The 22,000-nt window shown below is 41.7% G+C and overlaps 1 protein-coding gene across 1 annotated transcript in view; it reads right to left on the reverse strand.

The window, feature by feature from the left end:
* Positions 1-14,454: 14,454 nt before the first annotated feature.
* Positions 14,455-22,000, reverse strand: part of LOC133564058 (keratin-associated protein 16-1-like) — a 28,784-nt gene continuing 21,238 nt past the window's right edge. The window contains exon 5 of the mRNA XM_061918138.1: positions 14,455-16,551. Coding sequence (XP_061774122.1) covers positions 16,099-16,551 — 453 coding nt within the window. The 3' untranslated portion in view covers positions 14,455-16,098. The remainder of the gene's footprint in view (positions 16,552-22,000) is intronic.

Consider the following 22,000-nt stretch of genomic DNA (forward strand, 5'->3'; position numbering starts at 1 on the left):
GATGACAGTAGTGTCACACTTATTAGATGACAGTAGTGTCACACTTATTAGATGACAGTAGTGTCACACTTATTAGATGACAGTAGTGTCACACTTATTAGATGACAGTAGTGTCACACTTATTAGATGACAGTAGTGTCACACTTATTAGATGACAGTAGTGTCACACTTATTAGATGACAGTAGTGTCACACTTATTAGATGACAGTAGTGTCACACTTATTAGATGACAGTAGTGTCACACTTATTAGATGACAGTAGTGTCACACTTATTAGATGACAGTAGTGTCACACTTATTAGATGACAGTAGTGTCACACTTATTAGATGACAGTAGTGTCACACTTATTAGATGACAGTAGTGTCACACTTATTAGATGACAGTAGTGTCACACTTATTAGATGACAGTAGTGTCACACTTATTAGATGACAGTAGTGTCACACTTATTAGATGACAGTAGTGTCACACTTATTAGATGACAGTAGTGTCACACTTATTAGATGACAGTAGTGTCACACTTATTAGATGACAGTAGTGTCACACTTATTAGATGACAGTAGTGTCACACTTATTAGATGACAGTAGTGTCACACTTATTAGATGACAGTAGTGTCACACTTATTAGATGACAGTAGTGTCACACTTATTAGATGACAGTAGTGTCACACTTATTAGATGACAGTAGTGTCACACTTATTAGATGACAGTAGTGTCACACTTATTAGATGACAGTAGTGTCACACTTATTAGATGACAGTAGTGTCACACTTATTAGATGACAGTAGTGTCACACTTATTAGATGACAGTAGTGTCACACTTATTAGATGACAGTAGTGTCACACTTATTAGATGACAGTAGTGTCACACTTATTAGATGACAGTAGTGTCACACTTATTAGATGACAGTAGTGTCACACTTATTAGATGACAGTAGTGTCACACTTATTAGATGACAGTAGTGTCACACTTATTAGATGACAGTAGTGTCACACTTATTAGATGACAGTAGTGTCACACTTATTAGATGACAGTAGTGTCACACTTATTAGATGACAGTAGTGTCACACTTATTAGATGACAGTAGTGTCACACTTATTAGATGACAGTAGTGTCACACTTATTAGATGACAGTAGTGTCACACTTATTAGATGACAGTAGTGTCACACTTATTAGATGACAGTAGTGTCACACTTATTAGATGACAGTAGTGTCACACTTATTAGATGACAGTAGTGTCACACTTATTAGATGACAGTAGTGTCACACTTATTAGATGACAGTAGTGTCACACTTATTAGATGACAGTAGTGTCACACTTATTAGATGACAGTAGTGTCACACTTATTAGATGACAGTAGTGTCACACTTATTAGATGACAGTAGTGTCACACTTATTAGATGACAGTAGTGTCACACTTATTAGATGACAGTAGTGTCACACTTATTAGATGACAGTAGTGTCACACTTATTAGATGACAGTAGTGTCACACTTATTAGATGACAGTAGTGTCACACTTATTAGATGACAGTAGTGTCACACTTATTAGATGACAGTAGTGTCACACTTATTAGATGACAGTAGTGTCACACTTATTAGATGACAGTAGTGTCACACTTATTAGATGACAGTAGTGTCACACTTATTAGATGACAGTAGTGTCACACTTATTAGATGACAGTAGTGTCACACTTATTAGATGACAGTAGTGTCATACTTATTAGATGACAGTAGTGTCACACTTATTAGATGACAGTAGTGTCACACTTATTAGATGACAGTAGTGTCACACTTATTAGATGACAGTAGTGTCACACTTATTAGATGACAGTAGTGTCACACTTATTAGATGACAGTAGTGTCACACTTATTAGATGACAGTAGTGTCACACTTATTAGATGACAGTAGTGTCACACTTATTAGATGACAGTAGTGTCACACTTATTAGATGACAGTAGTGTCACACTTATTAGATGACAGTAGTGTCACACTTATTAGATGACAGTAGTGTCACACTTATTAGATGACAGTAGTGTCACACTTATTAGATGACAGTAGTGTCACACTTATTAGATGACAGTAGTGTCACACTTATTAGATGACAGTAGTGTCACACTTATTAGATGACAGTAGTGTCACACTTATTAGATGACAGTAGTGTCACACTTATTAGATGACAGTAGTGTCACACTTATTAGATGACAGTAGTGTCACACTTATTAGATAGCAGTAGTGTCACACTTATTAGATGACAGTAGTGTCACACTTATTAGATGACAGTAGTGTCACACTTATTAGATGACAGTAGTGTCACACTTATTAGATGACAGTAGTGTCACACTTATTAGATGACAGTAGTGTCACACTTATTAGATGACAGTAGTGTCACACTTATTAGATGACAGTAGTGTCACACTTATTAGATGACAGTAGTGTCACACTTATTAGATGACAGTAGTGTCACACTTATTAGATGACAGTAGTGTCACACTTATTAGATGACAGTAGTGTCACACTTATTAGATGACAGTAGTGTCACACTTATTAGATGACAGTAGTGTCACACTTATTAGATGACAGTAGTGTCACACTTATTAGATGACAGTAGTGTCACACTTATTAGATGACAGTAGTGTCACACTTATTAGATGACAGTAGTGTCACACTTATTAGATGACAGTAGTGTCACACTTATTAGATGACAGTAGTGTCACACTTATTAGATGACAGTAGTGTCACACTTATTAGATGACAGTAGTGTCACACTTATTAGATGACAGTAGTGTCACACTTATTAGATGACAGTAGTGTCATACTTATTAGATGACAGTAGTGTCATACTTATTAGATGACAGTAGTGTCACACTTATTAGATGACAGTAGTGTCACACTTATTAGATGACAGTAGTGTCACACTTATTAGATGACAGTAGTGTCACACTTGTTAGATGACAGTAGTGTCACACTTATTAGATGACAGTAGTGTCACACTTATTAGATGACAGTAGTGTCATACTTATTAGATGACAGTAGTGTCACACTTATTAGATGACAGTAGTGTCACACTTATTAGATGACAGTAGTGTCACACTTATTAGATGACAGTAGTGTCACACTTATTAGATGACAGTAGTGTCACACTTATTAGATGACAGTAGTGTCACACTTATTAGATGACAGTAGTGTCACACTTATTAGATGACAGTAGTGTCACACTTATTAGATGGCAGTAGTGTCACACTTATTAGATGACAGTAGTGTCATACTTATTAGATGACAGTAGTGTCATACTTATTAGATGACAGTAGTGTCACACTTATTAGATGACAGTAGTGTCACACTTATTAGATGACAGTAGTGTCACACTTATTAGATGACAGTAGTGTCACACTTGTTAGATGACAGTAGTGTCACACTTATTAGATGACAGTAGTGTCACACTTATTAGATGACAGTAGTGTCATACTTATTAGATGACAGTAGTGTCACACTTATTAGATGACAGTAGTGTCACACTTATTAGATGACAGTAGTGTCACACTTATTAGATGACAGTAGTGTCACACTTATTAGATGACAGTAGTGTCACACTTATTAGATGACAGTAGTGTCACACTTATTAGATGACAGTAGTGTCACACTTATTAGATGACAGTAGTGTCACACTTATTAGATGGCAGTAGTGTCACACTTATTAGATGACAGTAGTGTCATACTTAAAGCAGACAGCAAGATGGCGCTGCTGTAGTGTTTGCTGTTGGTTGGATCTCTGTGCTCTTCTGTCTTCTTTTTCTGTTTCTCTCTTGTTTTCATGTCTTACTTTACATATCCATCCATCCATTTTCTACCGCTTATTCCCTTTGGGGTCGCGGGGGGCGCTGGTGCCTATGGCAGCTACAATACACACACGTATATGTATATATATATATATATATAGATATATATATATATATATATATATATATATATATATGTATATATATATATATATATATATATATATATATATATATATATATATGTATATATATATGTATATATATATGTATATATATATATATATATATACATATATATATATATATATATATATATATATATATATATATATATATATATATATATATATATATATATAAACACACATACATATAAAATTATTGCACATTGTAGTCTGAAAAAATAGATAATGGAAAACAAATGTAAACATGACACATGATGGACATATTGTGCTCACTCAGTGTCAGTTTAATGTTTCTATGTTTAATGTTTCTGTGTTTAATGTTTCTGTGTTTAATGTTTCTATGTTTAATGTTTCTATGTTTAATGTTTCTATGTTTAATGTTTCTATGTTTAATGTTTCTATGTTTAATGTTTCTATGTTTAATGTTTCTATGTTTAATGTTTCTATGTTTAATGTTTCTAAGTTTAATGTTTCTATGTTTAATGTTTCTATGTTTAATGTTTCTATGTTTAATGTTTCTATGTTTAATGTTTCTATGTTTAATGTTTCTATGTTTAATGTTTCTATGTTTAATGTTTCTATGTTTAATGTTTCTAAGTTTAATGTTTCTATGTTTAATGTTTCTATGTTTAATGTTTCTAAGTTTAATGTTTCTATGTTTAATGTTTCTATGTTTAATGTTTCTATGTTTAATGTTTCTATGTTTAATGTTTCTATGTTTAATGTTTCTATGTTTAATGTTTCTAAGTTTAATGTTTCTATGTTTAATGTTTCTATGTTTAATGTTTCTATGTTTAATGTTTCTAAGTTTAATGTTTCTATGTTTAATGTTTCTATGTTTAATGTTTCTATGTTTAATGTTTCTATGTTTAATGTTTCTATGTTTAATGTTTCTATGTTTAATGTTTCTAAGTTTAATGTTTCTATGTTTAATGTTTCTATGTTTAATGTTTCTATGTTTAATGTTTCTATGTTTAATGTTTCTATGTTTAATGTTTCTATGTTTAATGGGTCTTGGGTAAAAACAGTTTTTTACTGCAGTGGTGCCCGCTTCAAGCACCCTGTATCCTGTCTGCCCCAGGATAGTAGTTCCAGCTGGCAGAGTCCAGGGTGGCAGAGTCCAGGGTGGCAGAGTCCAGGGTGGCAGAGTCCAGCTGGCAGAGTCCAGGGTGGCAGAGTCCAGGGTGGCAGAGTCCAGGGTGGCAGAGTCCAGCTGGCAGAGTCCAGGGTGGCAGAGTCCAGGGTGGCAGAGTCCAGGGTGGCAGAGTCCAGGGTGGCAGAGTCCAGCTGGCAGAGTCCAGGGTGGCAGAGTCCAGGGTGGCAGAGTCCAGGGTGGCAAGGATCTTTCAGGATGTTCTGTGTGCTTTGCTGAGTGTGTTCATGTCAGCCAGGAGGAGAGAGAGAACATCTGATGATCTTCTGGACGCTCTTTAGGACCCTCTGGACGCTGTTGTCTCTGCAGCAGTGAAGCTGCTGAAGCACACACAGATGCAGCAGGTCAGGATGTTCTCAATGGAGCACCGCTGGGAGGACAACAGCAGGATGTTCTCAATGGAGCACCGCTGGGAGGACAACAGCAGGATGTTCTCAATGGAGCACCGCTGGGAGGACAACAGCAGGATGTTCTCAATGGAGCACCGCTGGGAGGACAACAGCAGTTCCTGAGAGAGCTGCTTGTTCCTCAGTGTTCTCAGGAAGTGCAGTCTCTGGTGTGCCTTCTGGATGCTAGCTCTGCTGCTGCTGATTCTGACCCTCAAAGACTTGTTAGTCCGCCTCTAAAAGTCCTCCTCCACTACACCGTATTATCCTCAATCACATGCACCTGTGTGAGGTCGTTAGCTGCATAAAGACACCTGTCCACCCCAAACCATCAGTAAGACCCAAACATTAGCTGCATAAAGACACCTGTCCACCCCAAACCATCAGTAAGACCCAAACATTAGCTGCATAAAGACACCTGTCCACCCCAAACCATCAGTAAGACCCAAACATTAGCTGCATAAAGACACCTGTCCACCCCAAACCATCAGTAAGACCCAAACATTAGCTGCATAAAGACACCTGTCCACCCCAAACCATCAGTAAGACCCAAACATTAGCTGCATAAAGACACCTGTCCACCCCAAACCATCAGTAAGACCCAAACATTAGCTGCATAAAGACACCTGTCCACCCCAAACCATCAGTAAGACCCAAACATTAGCTGCATAAAGACACCTGTCCACCCCAAACCATCAGTAAGACCCAAACATTAGCTGCATAAAGACACCTGTCCACCCCAAACCATCAGTAAGACCCAAACATTAGCTGCATAAAGACACCTGTCCACCCCAAACCATCAGTAAGACCCAAACATTAGCTGCATAAAGACAACTGTCCACCCCAAACCATCAGTAAGACCCAAACATTAGCTGCATAAAGACACCTGTCCACCCCAAACCATCAGTAAGACCCAAACATTAGCTGCATAAAGACACCTGTCCACCCCAAACCATCAGTAAGACCCAAACATTAGCTGCATAAAGACACCTGTCCACCCCAAACCATCAGTAAGACCCAAACATTAGCTGCATAAAGACACCTGTCCACCCCAAACCATCAGTAAGACCCAAACATTAGCTGCATAAAGACACCTGTCCACCCCAAACAATCAGTAAGACCCAAACATTAGCTGCATAAAGACACCTGTCCACCCCAAACCATCAGTAAGACCCAAACATTAGCTGCATAAAGACACCTGTCCACCCCAAACCATCAGTAAGACCCAAACATTAGCTGCATAAAGACACCTGTCCACCCCAAACCATCAGTAAGACCCAAACATTAGCTGCATAAAGACACCTGTCCACCCCAAACCATCAGTAAGACCCAAACATTAGCTGCATAAAGACACCTGTCCACCCCAAACCATCAGTAAGACCCAAACATTAGCTGCATAAAGACACCTGTCCACCCCAAACCATCAGTAAGACCCAAACATTAGCTGCATAAAGACACCTGTCCACCCCAAACCATCAGTAAGACCCAAACATTAGCTGCATAAAGACACCTGTCCACCCCAAACCATCAGTAAGACCCAAACATTTAACTCCACAAGGATGGAAAGTGCTCTGGAGAAATTCCAAACAGCTTAGTGAAAAACGGTCCACTGTTGGACAATCATTAGAAAATGAAAGAAGCTAAACATGAACGTCAATCTCAATGGGAGTGGAGCTCCATGCAAGATATCACCTGCTGGGGTCTCAATGATGCCAAGAAAGGTGAGGACTCATCAGCCCAGGATTACACGGCAGAACTTGGTCAATGACCTGAAAAGAGCTGCGACCTCTATTACCATGGTGACTGTTGGAAATACACTAAGACATGTGTCATGCTTTGAAATCATGTCTGGAACTGAAGGTTCTCCTGCTTAAACCAGCACATGTTAAATCATGTCTGGAACTGAAGGTTCTCCTGCTTAAACCAGCACATGTTAAATCATGTCTGGAACTGAAGGTTCTCCTGCTTAAACCAGCACATGTTAAATCATGTCTGGAACTGAAGGTTCTCCTGCTTAAACCAGCACATGTTAAATCATGTCTGGAACTGAAGGTTCTCCTGCTTAAACCAGCACATGTTAAATCATGTATGGAACTGAAGGTTCTCCTGCTTAAACCAGCACATGTTAAATCATGTCTGGAACTGAAGGTTCTCCTGCTTAAACCAGCACATGTTAAATCATGTCTGGAACTGAAGGTTCTCCTGCTTAAACCAGCACATGTTAAATCATGTCTGGAACTGAAGGTTCTCCTGCTTAAACCAGCACATGTTAAATCATGTATGGAACTGAAAGTTCTCCTGCTTAAACCAGCACATGTTAAGGCCCGTCTTAAGTTGGCCAATGACCATTCCCCCTTTGTTTACCTGTATCTCACCTTTTTTGTAAGGGGCGGCGGAAGGTGGTAGACCAGTCAGCGATCCCGTTCTGTCTCCCTGTAATGTTTGATCCTGTTCTGTCTCCCTGTAATGTTTGATCCTGTTCTGTCTCCCTGTAATGTTTGATCCTGTTCTGTCTCCCTGTAATGTTTGATCCTGTTCTGTCTCCCTGTAACGTTTGATCCTGTTCTGTCTCCCTGTAATGTTTGATCCTGTTCTGTCTCCCTGTAATGTTTGATCCTGTTCTGTCTCCCTGTAATGTTTGATCCTGTTCTGTCTCCCTGTAATGTTTGATCCTGTTCTGTCTCCCTGTAATGTTTGATCCTGTTCTGTCTCCCTGTAACGTTTGATCCTGTTCTGTCTCCCTGTAATGTTTGATCCTGTTCTGTCTCCCTGTAATGTTTGATCCTGTTCTGTCTCCCTGTAATGTTTGATCCTGTTCTGTCTCCCTGTAATGTTTGATCCTGTTCTGTCTCCCTGTAATGTTTGTCTGATCTGGAATAAGATTGTGCTGAAAATTTCAATTTCCCCTCAGGGATTAATAAAGTATTTCTGATTCTGATTGTGATTAGATGGCAGTAATACTGTAAGTACATGATGCTGTAAGATCTGTGAAGTACTGGAAGTACACGATGTAGTAATATTTGGTGGTGAAGTGGGCACAGAGAGTCCAAAGTGGTATGAAATGAATCCTAAAGCTCCAAACAATGCAAAGGATGTAGCAAAGTGCTAGCATGGTCATGTGTGCTTTGATAAGCAGAAAAGGTGAGGCGCACTGCAAGCCTTTTCAAGCTTCAAGTCATTTGTGTACACCAAAGTTTATTTTGGCCAGCGCAGCCACGGGAGGGGAGAAGAAGGTTGGGAAATCCAGGGAGTACAAGATCACTATCAGGGCTGACCAAGGTTTTGACACGCCAGGAATTCAAGGCAGGTTGGGATCTGACAGTCATTCCTGGTTCAACCTAAACTCTTACAACTCTTAACCAAACATGTGAACGGGGCTTGGCTCTGGTTTCTTGGCTGCATCATTTGCATAATACAACAAATATCACCTCGGACTCCTCAGTGCTCTAGTCCTGCTTGTCCAGGCTGGAGACACCCTAAGGTGGTCTAAGGCGCTTTTTTACTTCTGAATAGTACCATAGTAATACACATTTGTTGTACTAATACTAGAATCTTCTTACATCATGTAATATATACATGATGTAAGTATGTATGTCATCTAGTAACATTCATAATAACATGTAATATATACATGATGTAAGTATATATGTAGTATCTAGTAACATTCATAATAACATGTAATATATACATGATGTAAGTATATATGTCATGTAGTAACATTCATAATAACATGTAATATATACATGATGTAAGTATATGTGTAGTATCTAGTAACATTCATAATAACATGTAATATATACATGATGTAAGTATATGTGTAGTATCTAGTAACATTCATAATAACATGTAATACAAAAATATAATATATTAATGAGGTGTTGCAGATGATGTGGTCCTGGTGGCTTCATCTGGCCAGGATCTTCAGCTCTCACTGGATCGGTTCGCAGCCGAGTGTGAAGCGACCGATATGAGAATCAGCACCTCCAAGTCCGAGTCCATGGTTCTCGCCCGTAAAAGGGTGGACTGCCATATCCGGGTTGGGGAGGAGACCCTACCCCAAGTGGAGGAGTTCAAGTACCTGGGAGTCTTGTTCAGGAGTGGGGGAAGAGTGGATGGTGAGATTGACACGCGGATCAGTGCAACGTCTTCAGTAATGCAGACGCTGTATCAATCCATTGTGGTGAAGAAAGAGCTGAGCCGGAAGGCAAAGCTCTCAATTTGAATAGCTCCACCCCGAAGTGGGGTGGCACCTGGGGGCACATGTCACCCGTGGCCACCCTTAGACACGCCCCTGTTTGCACGTCATCAGCAGGACAGCAAACACACTGAGAACTATAAAAGACCTGAAACTGAACTTTGGGGGCACTCCACAGCCAAGGAGGACTTGTTGGGAAGCACATGGCTCAAGTTGAACACAACAAGATCTCTTAGTACAACATGCCTTCTTCTAACCCCCCTTTGCCTTCTTGTAGCACGCCCATGCCTTCTTCTAACCCCCCTTGCCTTCTTGTAGCACGCCCATGCCTTCTTCTACCCCCCCTTGCCTTCTTGTAACACACCCATGCCTTCTTCTACCCTCCCTTGCCTTCTTGTAGCATGCCCATGCCTTCTTCTACCCCCCCTTGCCTTCTTGTAGCACGCCCATGCCTTCTTCTACCCCCCCTTGCCTTCTTGTAGCACGCCCATGCCTTCTTCTACCCCCCCTTGCCTTCTTGTACCACGCCCATGCCTTCTTCTACCCCCCCTTGCCTTCTTGTAGCACGCCCATGCCTTCTTCTACCCCCCCTTGCCTTCTTGTAGCACGCCCATGCCTTCTTCTACCCCCCCTTGCCTTCTTGTAGCACGCCCATGCCTTCTTCTACCCCCCCTTGCCTTCTTGTACCACGCCCATGCCTTCTTCTACCCCCCCTTGCCTTCTTGTAGCACGCCCATGCCTTCTTCTACCCCCCCTTGCCTTCTTGTAGCACGCCCATGCCTTCTTCTACCCCCCCTTGCCTTCTTGTACCACGCCCATGCCTTCTTCTACCCCCCCTTGCCTTCTTGTAGCACGCCCATGCCTTCTTCTACCCCCCCTTGCCTTCTTGTACCACGCCCATGCCTTCTTCTACCCCCCCTTGCCTTCTTGTAGCATGCCCATGCCTTCTTCTACCCCCCCTTGCCTTCTTGTAGCACGCCCATGCCTTCTTCTACCCCCCCTTGCCTTCTTGTAGCACGCCCATGCCTTCTTCTACCCCCCCTTGCCTTCTTGTACCACGCCCATGCCTTCTTCTACCCCCCCTTGCCTTCTTGTAGCACGCCCATGCCTTCTTCTACCCCCCCTTGCCTTCTTGTAGCACGCCCATGCCTTCTTCTACCCCCCCTTGCCTTCTTGTAGCACGCCCATGCCTTCTTCTACCCCCCCTTGCCTTCTTGTAGCACGCCCATGCCTTCTTCTACCCCCCCTTGCCTTCTTGTAGCACGCCCATGCCTTCTTCTACCCCCCCTTGCCTTCTTGTAGCACGCCCATGCCTTCTTCTACCCCCCCTTGCCTTCTTGTAGCACGCCCATGCCTTCTTCTACCCCCCCTTGCCTTCTTGTAGCACGCCCATGCCTTCTTCTACCCTCCCTTGCCTTCTTGTAGAAAATAAGTATTTGGTAAACCATTCAAAGCTCTCACTGACAGAAGGAGGTTTTGGCTCCAAATCTCAGGATACATGGCCCCATTCATTCTTTCCTTAACACGGATCAATCGTCCTGTCCCCTGAAGCATGATGTTCCACACCCATGCTTCACAGTAGGTATGGTGTTCTTGGGATGCAACTCAGTATTCTTCTTCCTCCAAACACCACCAGTTGAGTTTATACCAAAAGTTATTTTTTGGTTTCATCTGACCACATGACATTCTCCCAATCCTCTGCTGTATCATCCAAGTGCTCTCTGGCAAGCTTCAGACGGGCCTGGACATGCACTGGCTTAAGCAGGGGGGCACGTCTGGCACTGCAGGATTTGATTCCCTGTCGGCGTAGTGTGTTACTGATGGTAACCTTTGTTACTTTGGTCCCAGCTCCCTGCAGGTCATTCACCAGGTTCCCTTAGTGTGGTCCTGGGATTTTTGCTCCGCGTTCTCATGATCATTTTGACCCCACGGGATGAGATCTTGCGTGGAGCCCCAGATCGAGGGAGATTATCAGTGGTCTTGTCTGTCTTCCATTTTCTGATAATTGCTCCCACAGTTGATGTTTCACACCAAGCTGCTTGCCTATTGTAGATTCACTCTTCCCAGTCTGGTGCAGGTCTACAATTATTTTCCTGGTGTCCTTCGACAGCTCTTTGGTCTTGGCCATAGTGGAGTTTGGAGTCTGACTGTTTGAGGCTGTGGACAGGTGTCTTTTATACAGATAACGAGTTCAAACAGGTGCTATTAATACAGGTAACGAGTGGAGGACAGAAGAGCTTCTTAAAGAAGAAGTTACAGGTCTGTGAGAGCCAGAGATCTTCCTTGTTTGAAGTGACCAAATACTTCTTTTCCACCATCATTTACAAATACATTATTTAAAATTCCTACAATGTGAATTCCTGGATATTTTTTTACATTCTGTCTCTCACAGTTGAAGTGTACCTATGATGAAAATTACAGACCTCTGACATTATTTTAAGTGGGGGAACTTGCACAATCGCTGGCTGACTAAATACTTTTTGGGCCCACTGTGTGTATGTATGTATGTATGTATGTATGAATAACTGTGTGTATGTAAGTATATGTGTATTTGTATGTAGAATATATTTGACTCCCAGTGTGTGTGGGAGCCAGAGTACGGCCCCAGCCACCCAGAGAGCCCAACCCAAAAACAGGAGGTGTGGCGTACAGTGAACCAGGGACCACCGGCCCCACACAGCCAGGCCGGCCAGCGACAGGAACCCCAAAGCCCGGCCCAACGTGCCGCCCAGAAGAGAAAGCAGGTCTTAGACAGAGGGGCCCGGCAGAGGACAAGGCACGAGAGAAGCAGGGGACAGCCAGCCCTCAAGCCAGCGAGAGACCACACCCCACACGGCAGAAAGGTGGGATGCCCTGCCCGGGGGACCCAGAGACTCCCCGGAAACGGACGGGATGACTGCCCCTATCCCCGGACCCCACAAGCCAATCCCCCAACCCCGAGGGCACCCCACCCAAGTCGGCCGCCGCAGGACCGCCCAGCACGGGGCCACGAGAACCACCCACCTCACCCGCAGGGACCTCAATGATGGAAAAAAAAAAAAAAAAAAAAAAAAAATATATATATATATATATATATATATATATATATATATATATATATATATACTTTTTTTCCATCATTGAGGTCCCTGCAGGGACCGATATATATATATATATACATATATATATATATATATATATATATATATATATATATATATATATATATATATACTAATATACAACGAAAACTTTAACCTTAGTCCTAACCTAAATAATAAATACAAATCGTTTGAGGTCTGTCACACCGCTGCCTCTATACCTGGCTGTTATCTACCGCCCCCCCAGGGCCCTATTCGGACTTTATCAATGAATTCTCAGAGTTCGTTGGTGATCTAGTGACGCACGTGGAGAATATAATTATAATGGGGGACTTTAATATCCATATGAATACCCCATCAAACCCACCGTGTGTGGCGCTCCAGGAATATCTCTTAAGCAAGTAAAACAATAATATATATTAAATAATAATACATTAACATTAAAAAAATGAAGGCAAATTGACTTAACAGCACCATCGACTTAGTAGGCAGAGATTACAAAGGAAAATAACAAGTTAGCCTTACGCAAACCATAAATGATAGGTGTGGGCTGCACCTGGGAACACACTGTGCACTTCTGATTGGTGTTTCTATGCATGTGTGTGTGTGTGTGTGTGTGTGTGTGTGTGTGTGTGTGTGTGTGTGTGTGTGTGTGTGTGTGTGTGTGTGTGTTTGTGTGTGTGTGGGTGTGTGCATGTGTGTGTGTGCATGTGTGTCTGTGTCCACGAGGCTGCAGTGCATTAATAAATGTCCCCACACCATGTACATTTGACAGTGATTCATAGCAGGGAAGCTAACATCAGGCTACGGTGGCAGCCAAAATATCTACTAACGTTAACTAACGTTACTTATCGCCATGCGCTTCCTCAAATTTGGCGTTGAGTTCATGTAAGCTTAAGCTTGTTGTTGTTTGCCGCTGAAACTTTATGTGCACTTAATCATGTGACCGCCTGGCTCTGTTTGATTGGTGAAACGCAGGCATGCGATAGATCCTACTTTGAAGGTATGTCTGACAAAGCAAAACAAACAAAGCGTGCTTTAACAGATTGATAAAAATCAGTGGAGAGTAGCGAGCTGAATGTAGTTAAATGGAGCGTAATAAAAGAAGCGTTTCTTCTCAATAAATATACTCAAGTAAAAGTAAAAGTATGTTGCATTAAAACTACTCTTAGAAGTACAAATTATCCCAAAAGTTACTCAGGTAGATGTAATGGAATAAATGTAGTGCGTTACTACCCACCTCTGGCCGTACTCCCGAACCCCCCCCCCCCCCCCCCACATGCATGTGTACAAGGCCCCCAGACTGTCTACTGTAGCGTGAGTGAGATGTGTATGATTGTGGGAACTAATAATGCCATTAAAATTGGGGGACATCAAGGTCATCGTAGGTCCCAACCAAGCCGAGCCCCCCAAACCCAAAGTGTTTAATATGCAGCTAAGATTGAGGGATGGACAAGCAGGGGACAAGACAGGAGGACTGGAGCCCCATAGGAGGCATCCTCATCCCCCCGCCATGCCTCCCCGCAGAACAATCCCCCAAAGTCTTATATATGCGTCTGAGTGTGTATACTATAAGTAGGAGGAGTAGGGCGCCCGGACATACCCCCACCCCCCCCTCCCAGTCCATGCAGACGACCACTTTATTAAACATGAATGGCAGCTCTGCTACACGCTGCAGTTCGCCAGGACAGAGGTTGTGTTTTATTTGAAGAGAGTGTTTCCATGTGCTTGGAACACAACCAGAAGAAAACAGAGACATTGATCAATTCTAGAATGAAAACAGTGTCAATCACATCTCTGATGAGACTTGCAGGAGGGAGAACAGTGTTTTTTACGCTTTGGACTATTTTAGAGAACTCAGACGGCAATAAAGGTCTAAAATCTTGAAGAACAGCTGAGCACAGAATCACCAGACGGATTTGACTCCAAATAAAAAGTAGTTCCAGATCGACAAGTGTCAATAAAAAGGAGGAACACTGATCACATAAAGAGACTCCAGTGGATTCAATCAATAATCCTAAGGAAAAGATTCAAGAGAACCTGTGGTCTGGGACTATAATCAGGCACCGGGCTGGACATGTATTGGGTTTTTGCAGATTGAACAGCTTTGTGATCATTAGATAAGCAATCTCTTAAAAACAAAGATTGTCAAGTATTTTTCTCAAATACTACAAAGTGTTTGGGCCAAAAAATCTAAATAGTTTGGTCTGAAATTTACAAAGTATTTGGTCAAAAGATTACAAGGTATTTGGTCTAAAGATTACAAAGTATTTGGTGAAGATTTCCAAGTATTTGGTCTGAAGATTACAAAGTATTTGGTCTTAAGATTTCAAAGTATTTTTTCTGAAGATTTCAAAGTATTTGGTTTTAAGATTTCAAAGTATTTTTTCTGAAGATTACAAAGTATTTGGTCTGAAGATTAAAAAAGTATTTGTTGTCAATATTACAAAGTATTTGGTCTGAAGAGTACAAAGTGTTTGGTCCAAAGATTGCAAAGCATTTGTTCTGAGGATTACAATATGTTTGGGCTGAAGATTACAAAGTATTTGGTCTGAAGATGACAAAGTATTTAGTTTTAAGATTATAAAGTATTTATTTTGAGGATTACAACTTATTTGGGCCAAAAATTACAAAGTATTTGGTCTGAAGTTTACAAAGTATTAGGTCAAAAGATTACAAAGTATTTGATTTTAAGATTGCAAAGTATTTGGTCTAAAGATTACAAAGTGTTTGGTCTGAAGATTACAAAGTATTTGGTCGAAAGATTGTATAGTATTTGGGCTGAAGATGATAACGTATTTGGTCTAAAGACTACAAAGAATTTGGTCTGAAGACTACAAAGTATTTGGTCTGAAGATTACAAAGTATTTGGTCGAAAGATTTTATAGTATTTGGTCTCAGGATTACAAAGTGTTTGGTCCAAAGATTACAAAGTGTTTGGTCCAAAGATGACAAAATATTTGGTCTGAAGAGTACAAAGTTTTTGGTCCAAAGATTGCAAAGCATTTGTTCTGAGGATTACAATTTGTTTGGGCTGAAGATTAGAAAGTATTTGGTTTTAAGATGATAAAGTATTTATTTTGAGGATTACAATTTATTTGGGCCAAAAATAAAAAAATATTTGGTCTGAAGATTACAAAGTATTAGGTCAAAAAATTACAAAGTATTTGATTTTAAGATTGCAAAGTATTTGGTCTAAAGATTACAAAGTGTTTGGTCTGAAGATTACAAAGTATTTGGTCGAAAGATTGTATAGTATTTGGCCTGAAGATTACAAAGTATTTGGTCTCAGGATTACAAAGTATTTGGTCCTAAGATTACAAAGTAGTTGGTCCAAATATTGTATAGTATTTGGTCTGAAAATCACAAGTATTTGTTACAAAGATTGAAGTACTGTATGACTTCTTGGCCTTCAATTGATCATCTCTTCTCTGATCCTCCAGAATTGTATCGAGAAGGTTTGGAGCTTCCAAATCTGCTCCTCGGTATTCATCCAGCGCCTCATTGTGGGTCTTGAGGTCCACTTGGTCTGGATATTGCAGAGTATCCAGGTTCCGGGACTCATGATATAGACCTTGGACGTCTTGTTGAGGGATCCAAGTGGACAGAGACACGGACAAAGGCATGTGGACCATCGAAGACCCTGATTGACTCGCAGGTCTTGGGACTATCTGGACCCCTGAGCTCGGCGTGAGGGCTTGAGACCACGGAATGTAAGCCAGTCCTGGTTCTGGGAGATCCAGGTGAGGAAGGGAGCATGCAGGTAAGGTCTGGAACAACATCAACAAATAAAACACTGTATTAATTACCTGTATTCAACATACTGTGATATCACACTACGTCTATACTGTAATCATAACACTATGTCGATACTGTAATCAAAACACTGTCTATACTGTAATCATAACACTACGTCTATACTGTAATCATAACACTATGTCGATACTGTAATCAAAACACTGTCTATACTGTAATCATAACACTACGTCTATACTGTAATCATAACACTATGTCTACACTATAATCATAACACTATGTCTATACTGTAATCATAACACTATGTCCATACTGTAATCATAACACTGTGTCTATACTGTAATCATAATAATGTCTTTACTGTAATCATAACACTATGTCTATACTGTAATCATAATAATGTCTTTACTGTAATCATAACACTATGTCTATACTGTAATCATAACACTACGTCTATACTGTAATCATAACACTATGTCGATACTGTAATCAAAACACTGTCTATACTGTAATCATAACACTACGTCTATACTGTAATCATAACACTATGTCGATACTGTAATCAAAACACTGTCTATACTGTAATCATAACACTACGTCTATACTGTAATCATAATAATGTCTTTACTGTAATCATAACACTGTGTCTATACTGTAATCATAATAATGTCTTTACTGTAATCATAACACTGTGTATACTGTAATCATAACACTATGTCTATACTGTAATCATAACACTGTGTATACTGTAATCATAACACTATGTCCATACTGTAATCATAATAATGTCTTTACTGTAATCATAACACTATGTCCATACTGTAATCATAATAATGTCTTTACTGTAATCATAAACACTATGTCTGTCATCATGGGCGATCACTGGAAGCGAGTATGATAGTCCTCCTGTAGGTGTGTCTGGTCATCTGTGGTCCTCAGGTGGCTGTAGAGGCCGAGCCGTGGTCCACAGACTGTATTGCAGTGTAGGTGATTGTTGTGGTGCTGGTAGTGGTCGGAGGAACTGTTTTGGTAGTGGACCTCTCTCCTTTCTTTGTTGCCTCTTGTTGCCTCGCGGCACGGTGGAGGTCCTTTTCTAATTGTGCAGTGCCTTCATGGACCATCCTTCTCCACAAAACCCTCTGGTGGGCAGCCTCCTCCCAGGTGTTGAGGTTGAAGCAGCATTTCCTCAGGTGGATTTTGAGGTTATCTTTATACCGCTTCTTCTGCCCTCCTTGGGTGCGTCGTCCTTCCACCGGTTGTCCGTACATTTGTTTCGGAAGGCGACTGTCTGGCATGTGTATTACATGGCCTGTCCATCACAGCTGGTGCCGAATGACAGTTGTGGTGATGCTGGGCATGTTAGCTTCCTTCAGAACACTAATGTTGGAGCTCCTATCTTCCCAGCTGATCCTGAGGATCTTGCGCAGACATCGCTGATGGTGCTGCTCCAGAGCCTTCAGGTGTCTGCTGCAGGTGGTCCAGCTATCAGCCCCATAAAGCCGAGTGGGCAGAACTACAGCTTGATAAACAGTAAGCTTGACGTTGTTCTGGATGACCCGATTCTCAAAATCTCTTTTCCTGAGCTTAGCAAAAGCTGCGCTGGCACAACCTATGCGGTGGTGGATCCCTGCATCGATGACAGCTTTCGTTGAAAGGATACTGCCAAGATAAGCGAAATGATCCACGTTTTCCAAGATGTTGTTGTCCACATACATTTTGGGGGGTTGGGATGGTGTGTCAGGGGCTGGTTGGTACAGGATCTGAGTCTTCTTTATGTTAATGTCAAGTCCCAGGAGTCGGTACGCTCTGGCAAAAGCATCCATGATGTTCTGGAGGTCCAACTCAGAATGAGCAACTAAAGCATTGTCATCTGCGTACTGAAGCTCTGTAATTGAGGATGTAAGCACTTTGCTTTTTGCCTTGAACCTACTCAGGTTGAAGAGCCCGCCATCTGTCCTGTGTATGAACTGGACTCCCGCAGGTAGGTTTTGACTGGTGAGGTGAAGTATGGCTGAGATGAAGATAGCAAACAGGGTTGGTGCGATGATGCAGCCCTGCTTGACACCAGTGTCAACTTTGAAGGGAGCCGTTTCAGAGCCACCATTTCCAACTACCGTTGCAGTCATGTCGTCGTGCAACAGATGCAAGAGCTTCAGATATTTGTCTGGGCATCCGATTTTGGAGAGGGGACCCCATAGGGCAGTTCTGTTCACAGAATCAAAGGCCTTTGTAAGGACAATGAATGTCATGTATAGTGGCAGGTGTTGTTCCCAACATTTGTCTTGCAGTTGACCAATTGCAAAAATCATGTCCGATGTTCCCCTTGCTGGACGAAAGCCACACTGGGACTCTGGGAGGATCTCTTCTGAGAGCGGCAATAACCGGTTTGCCAAAATACGTGCCAGTATTGTTCCTGTTGTGGACAGGAGGGAGATGCCTCTGTAGTTGCCACAGTCGGCCTTATCTCCCTTCTTGAAGATGGTGACAGATTTTACCAGTGAGGCAGTGGATGTGGCAAAGGACTTTTGGTCCACCTTGCTTTAATATTTCTGCTGGTATCCCATCTAGTCCGGAAGACTTGTAGTTACCCAGTTTCCTGATGGCATCCTGAACTTCATTTTCGGTGGGAGGATCACCCAAATGCTCCATGATGGGTCGCTGAGGAATCTGGTTGATAGTTTCCATCTCCACTGTGGAGTTCAGATTCAGGAGCTCTTGGAAGTGTTCACGCCATCTGGAACTGATACCTACATCGTCCTTGAGCAGAGTTTGTCTATCTTTAGAGCGGAGGGGGTTTAGGCCTCAATAGCTGGGCCCATAAACAGCCTTGGTAGCATTGAAGAATCCCCTGGTGTCCCCAGAGTCAGCAAGCTTGTGGATTTCCAGAGCCTTCTCCATCCACCATTGGTTTTTCATCTGTCACACCTATGGATCATGTTTTGTTTTGTTCATGTTCGGTTTGGTTTTTTGGACATTTGATTCTGTCTTAGCACTTCCTGGTTTGTTTTCGTCTCCATGCCAACTCATTAGTTTTCACCTGTCATGTCACGTCCCTGTTCTTAGCCTCACACCTGTTTTCACCAATGATCACAGCTACTTAAGTCACTCTTTTTCTTGTCTTCATTGTGGGATCTTCACACGCACACACGCTACCCTTGCTGCACCTCCTTCATGCCCTCGTCCAGTTCCATGCCTTGTAAGTTTGTGTATTTATGCTATTGTGCTAGTTTTGTTTATGGTCATTATCATTCATGCCAATCGAGCAAGTGTTTTTGTTTCATGTTTGTAGTTTGCAGCATTTATGCTAGTCTTTTGTTTCACAGCCTAGTTTTGTACTTCCGCCCTCTTGCGTGGCTTTTGTTTGTCTTATTAGTTATAGTATTAAATAAAAGAAAATGTACTCACAGTCACGTCTCGCCCTTCCAAATCATTCTCTGCATGAAGAAACAACTTTAAACCAAGCCCTGTTGTGACATCATCTCTCTCACTCTGTTCTGAACAAGTGCATTTGCCTTGACGTGGGCCTGCCTTTTGTCCCTGCAGTTGATATCGCTCTGCCAAGAACAAAAAGCTATCCTTTTGGCATCAATCAACTGTTGTATTTCGATGTCGTTTTCATTGAACCAGTCCTGGTGTTTCCTAGTTCTGTAGCCACTGTTATCCTTGTTGGTTTCAAGTAGCGTGGTCTTAAGAGCCGATGAAACCTCATGGAGCTGGATGCAATCTTACTTGGAGGGGAGGAAACAGGTGGTAGAGATGAACGGCACTGTGTCCCCTCCCCTCTCAGTAAGCTGTGGAGTCCCCCAAGGCAGTATACTAGGACCTTTACTGTTCCTATTATACGTAAATGACATGCCATCAGCATGCCACTGTGAATTGTTCCTGTTTGCGGATGACTCGGCCCTGCTGGTAACCAGCAAGGACAAGTCACAGGTGGAACAAATCCTCAGTGCTGAACTCCTTAATATTTGCACCAGGCTCGCCGACAACAAACTATCCATACACTTAAGTAAAACGGAATCCATACTATTTGGGTCCCATATCCAACTTTCAGTGACTTGACTATAAAAGTGGGTGACATTGTTATCACCAGGAAAGATGAGATCACCTACCTAGGTTCCATTCTAGAGGCTAATCTTTCCTGTGAGAAAATGGCAACCAAGGTAATCAAAAAGGTTAACTAAAGAACGAGATTCCTCTACAGAATCTCCTCTCTGGTCAACAAAAGCACCTTGAGGATTCTAGCGGGAACTCTCATTCAACCCTTTTTTGATTACGCTTGCACCTCCTGGTACCCCAGCACCTCCAAAACCCTCATATCTAAACTTCAAACATCCCAGAATAAGATAGTCCGGTTACTTTTAGACCTCCACCCCAGATCACACCTCAATCCAACCCACTTCTCCAAAGTGGGCTGGCTCAGGGTGGAGGACAGAGTAAAACAACTTGCACTGAGCCTAGTCTATAAAATCCGCTACACCTCCCTGATACCCAAGTACATGTCAAACTACTTCCTTAACATAAATGACCGCCATAACCACAACACCAGGGGGAGCGCCACAAACCACGTTAAACCCAGATTCCCATCTAACAAAGGTCTTAAGTCATTCTCTTTCTATGCCACATCAATGTGGAATACACTCCCAAAAGGTATAAAAGTAAGTGCATCTCTATATTCCTTCAAAAGCGCTCTAAAACAACACCTCCAGGCAACTTCAACACTTTACTAATACCCTCCTCCATTCACATCCCATCTCCCCGGATTATAAACAACTCAAATGTACTTCTAATGTATATACTGTACTTGTTCTTATGCTATGTGAACTGACTATGTTCTCTGCTGGCTGTACATATCCTACTAAGTCACACCTACACTCTTTCAATGTCCACATTTCTCTGTTGATGCAATTGTTGATGACTGAAGTACTGATATCAACCAAAGCTCCTCATCCCACCCCCCGGATTATAAATAATGTCAATAATTCAATGTACATACTATGATGATTAACTTGTGTGACGACTGTATTATGCTGATAGTATATATTTGTACTATGAATTGATGAAGGTGGACCCCGACTTAAACAAGTTGAAAAACTTATTGGGGTGTTACCATTTAGTGGTCAATTGTACGGAATATGTACCGTACTGTGCAATCTACTAATAAAAGTATCAATCAATCAATTCAACCGGTTTCTCTGGCGGAAAACGGTGTTTGTTATCAGAAGATCATGTTCAGCACACGTTGACAGAAGAAGGACTCCGTTAGAGTTGACATTCCCAACACCTTCTTTACCAAGAGCGCCTTTCCAGAGCTTGTAATCCTTGCCAACCCTGGCATTGAAGTCTCCGAGTAGGAGGATCTTATCTTCTTTGGGGATATCCGATAGAATCTGGTCTAAGGTTGCATAGAAAGTAATAATAATAATAATAATAACAATGGATTAGATTTATACCGCGCTTTTC

This window comes from Nerophis ophidion, linkage group LG13, assembly GCF_033978795.1.
Source record: "Nerophis ophidion isolate RoL-2023_Sa linkage group LG13, RoL_Noph_v1.0, whole genome shotgun sequence".
Lineage (NCBI taxonomy): Eukaryota > Metazoa > Chordata > Actinopteri > Syngnathiformes > Syngnathidae > Nerophis > Nerophis ophidion.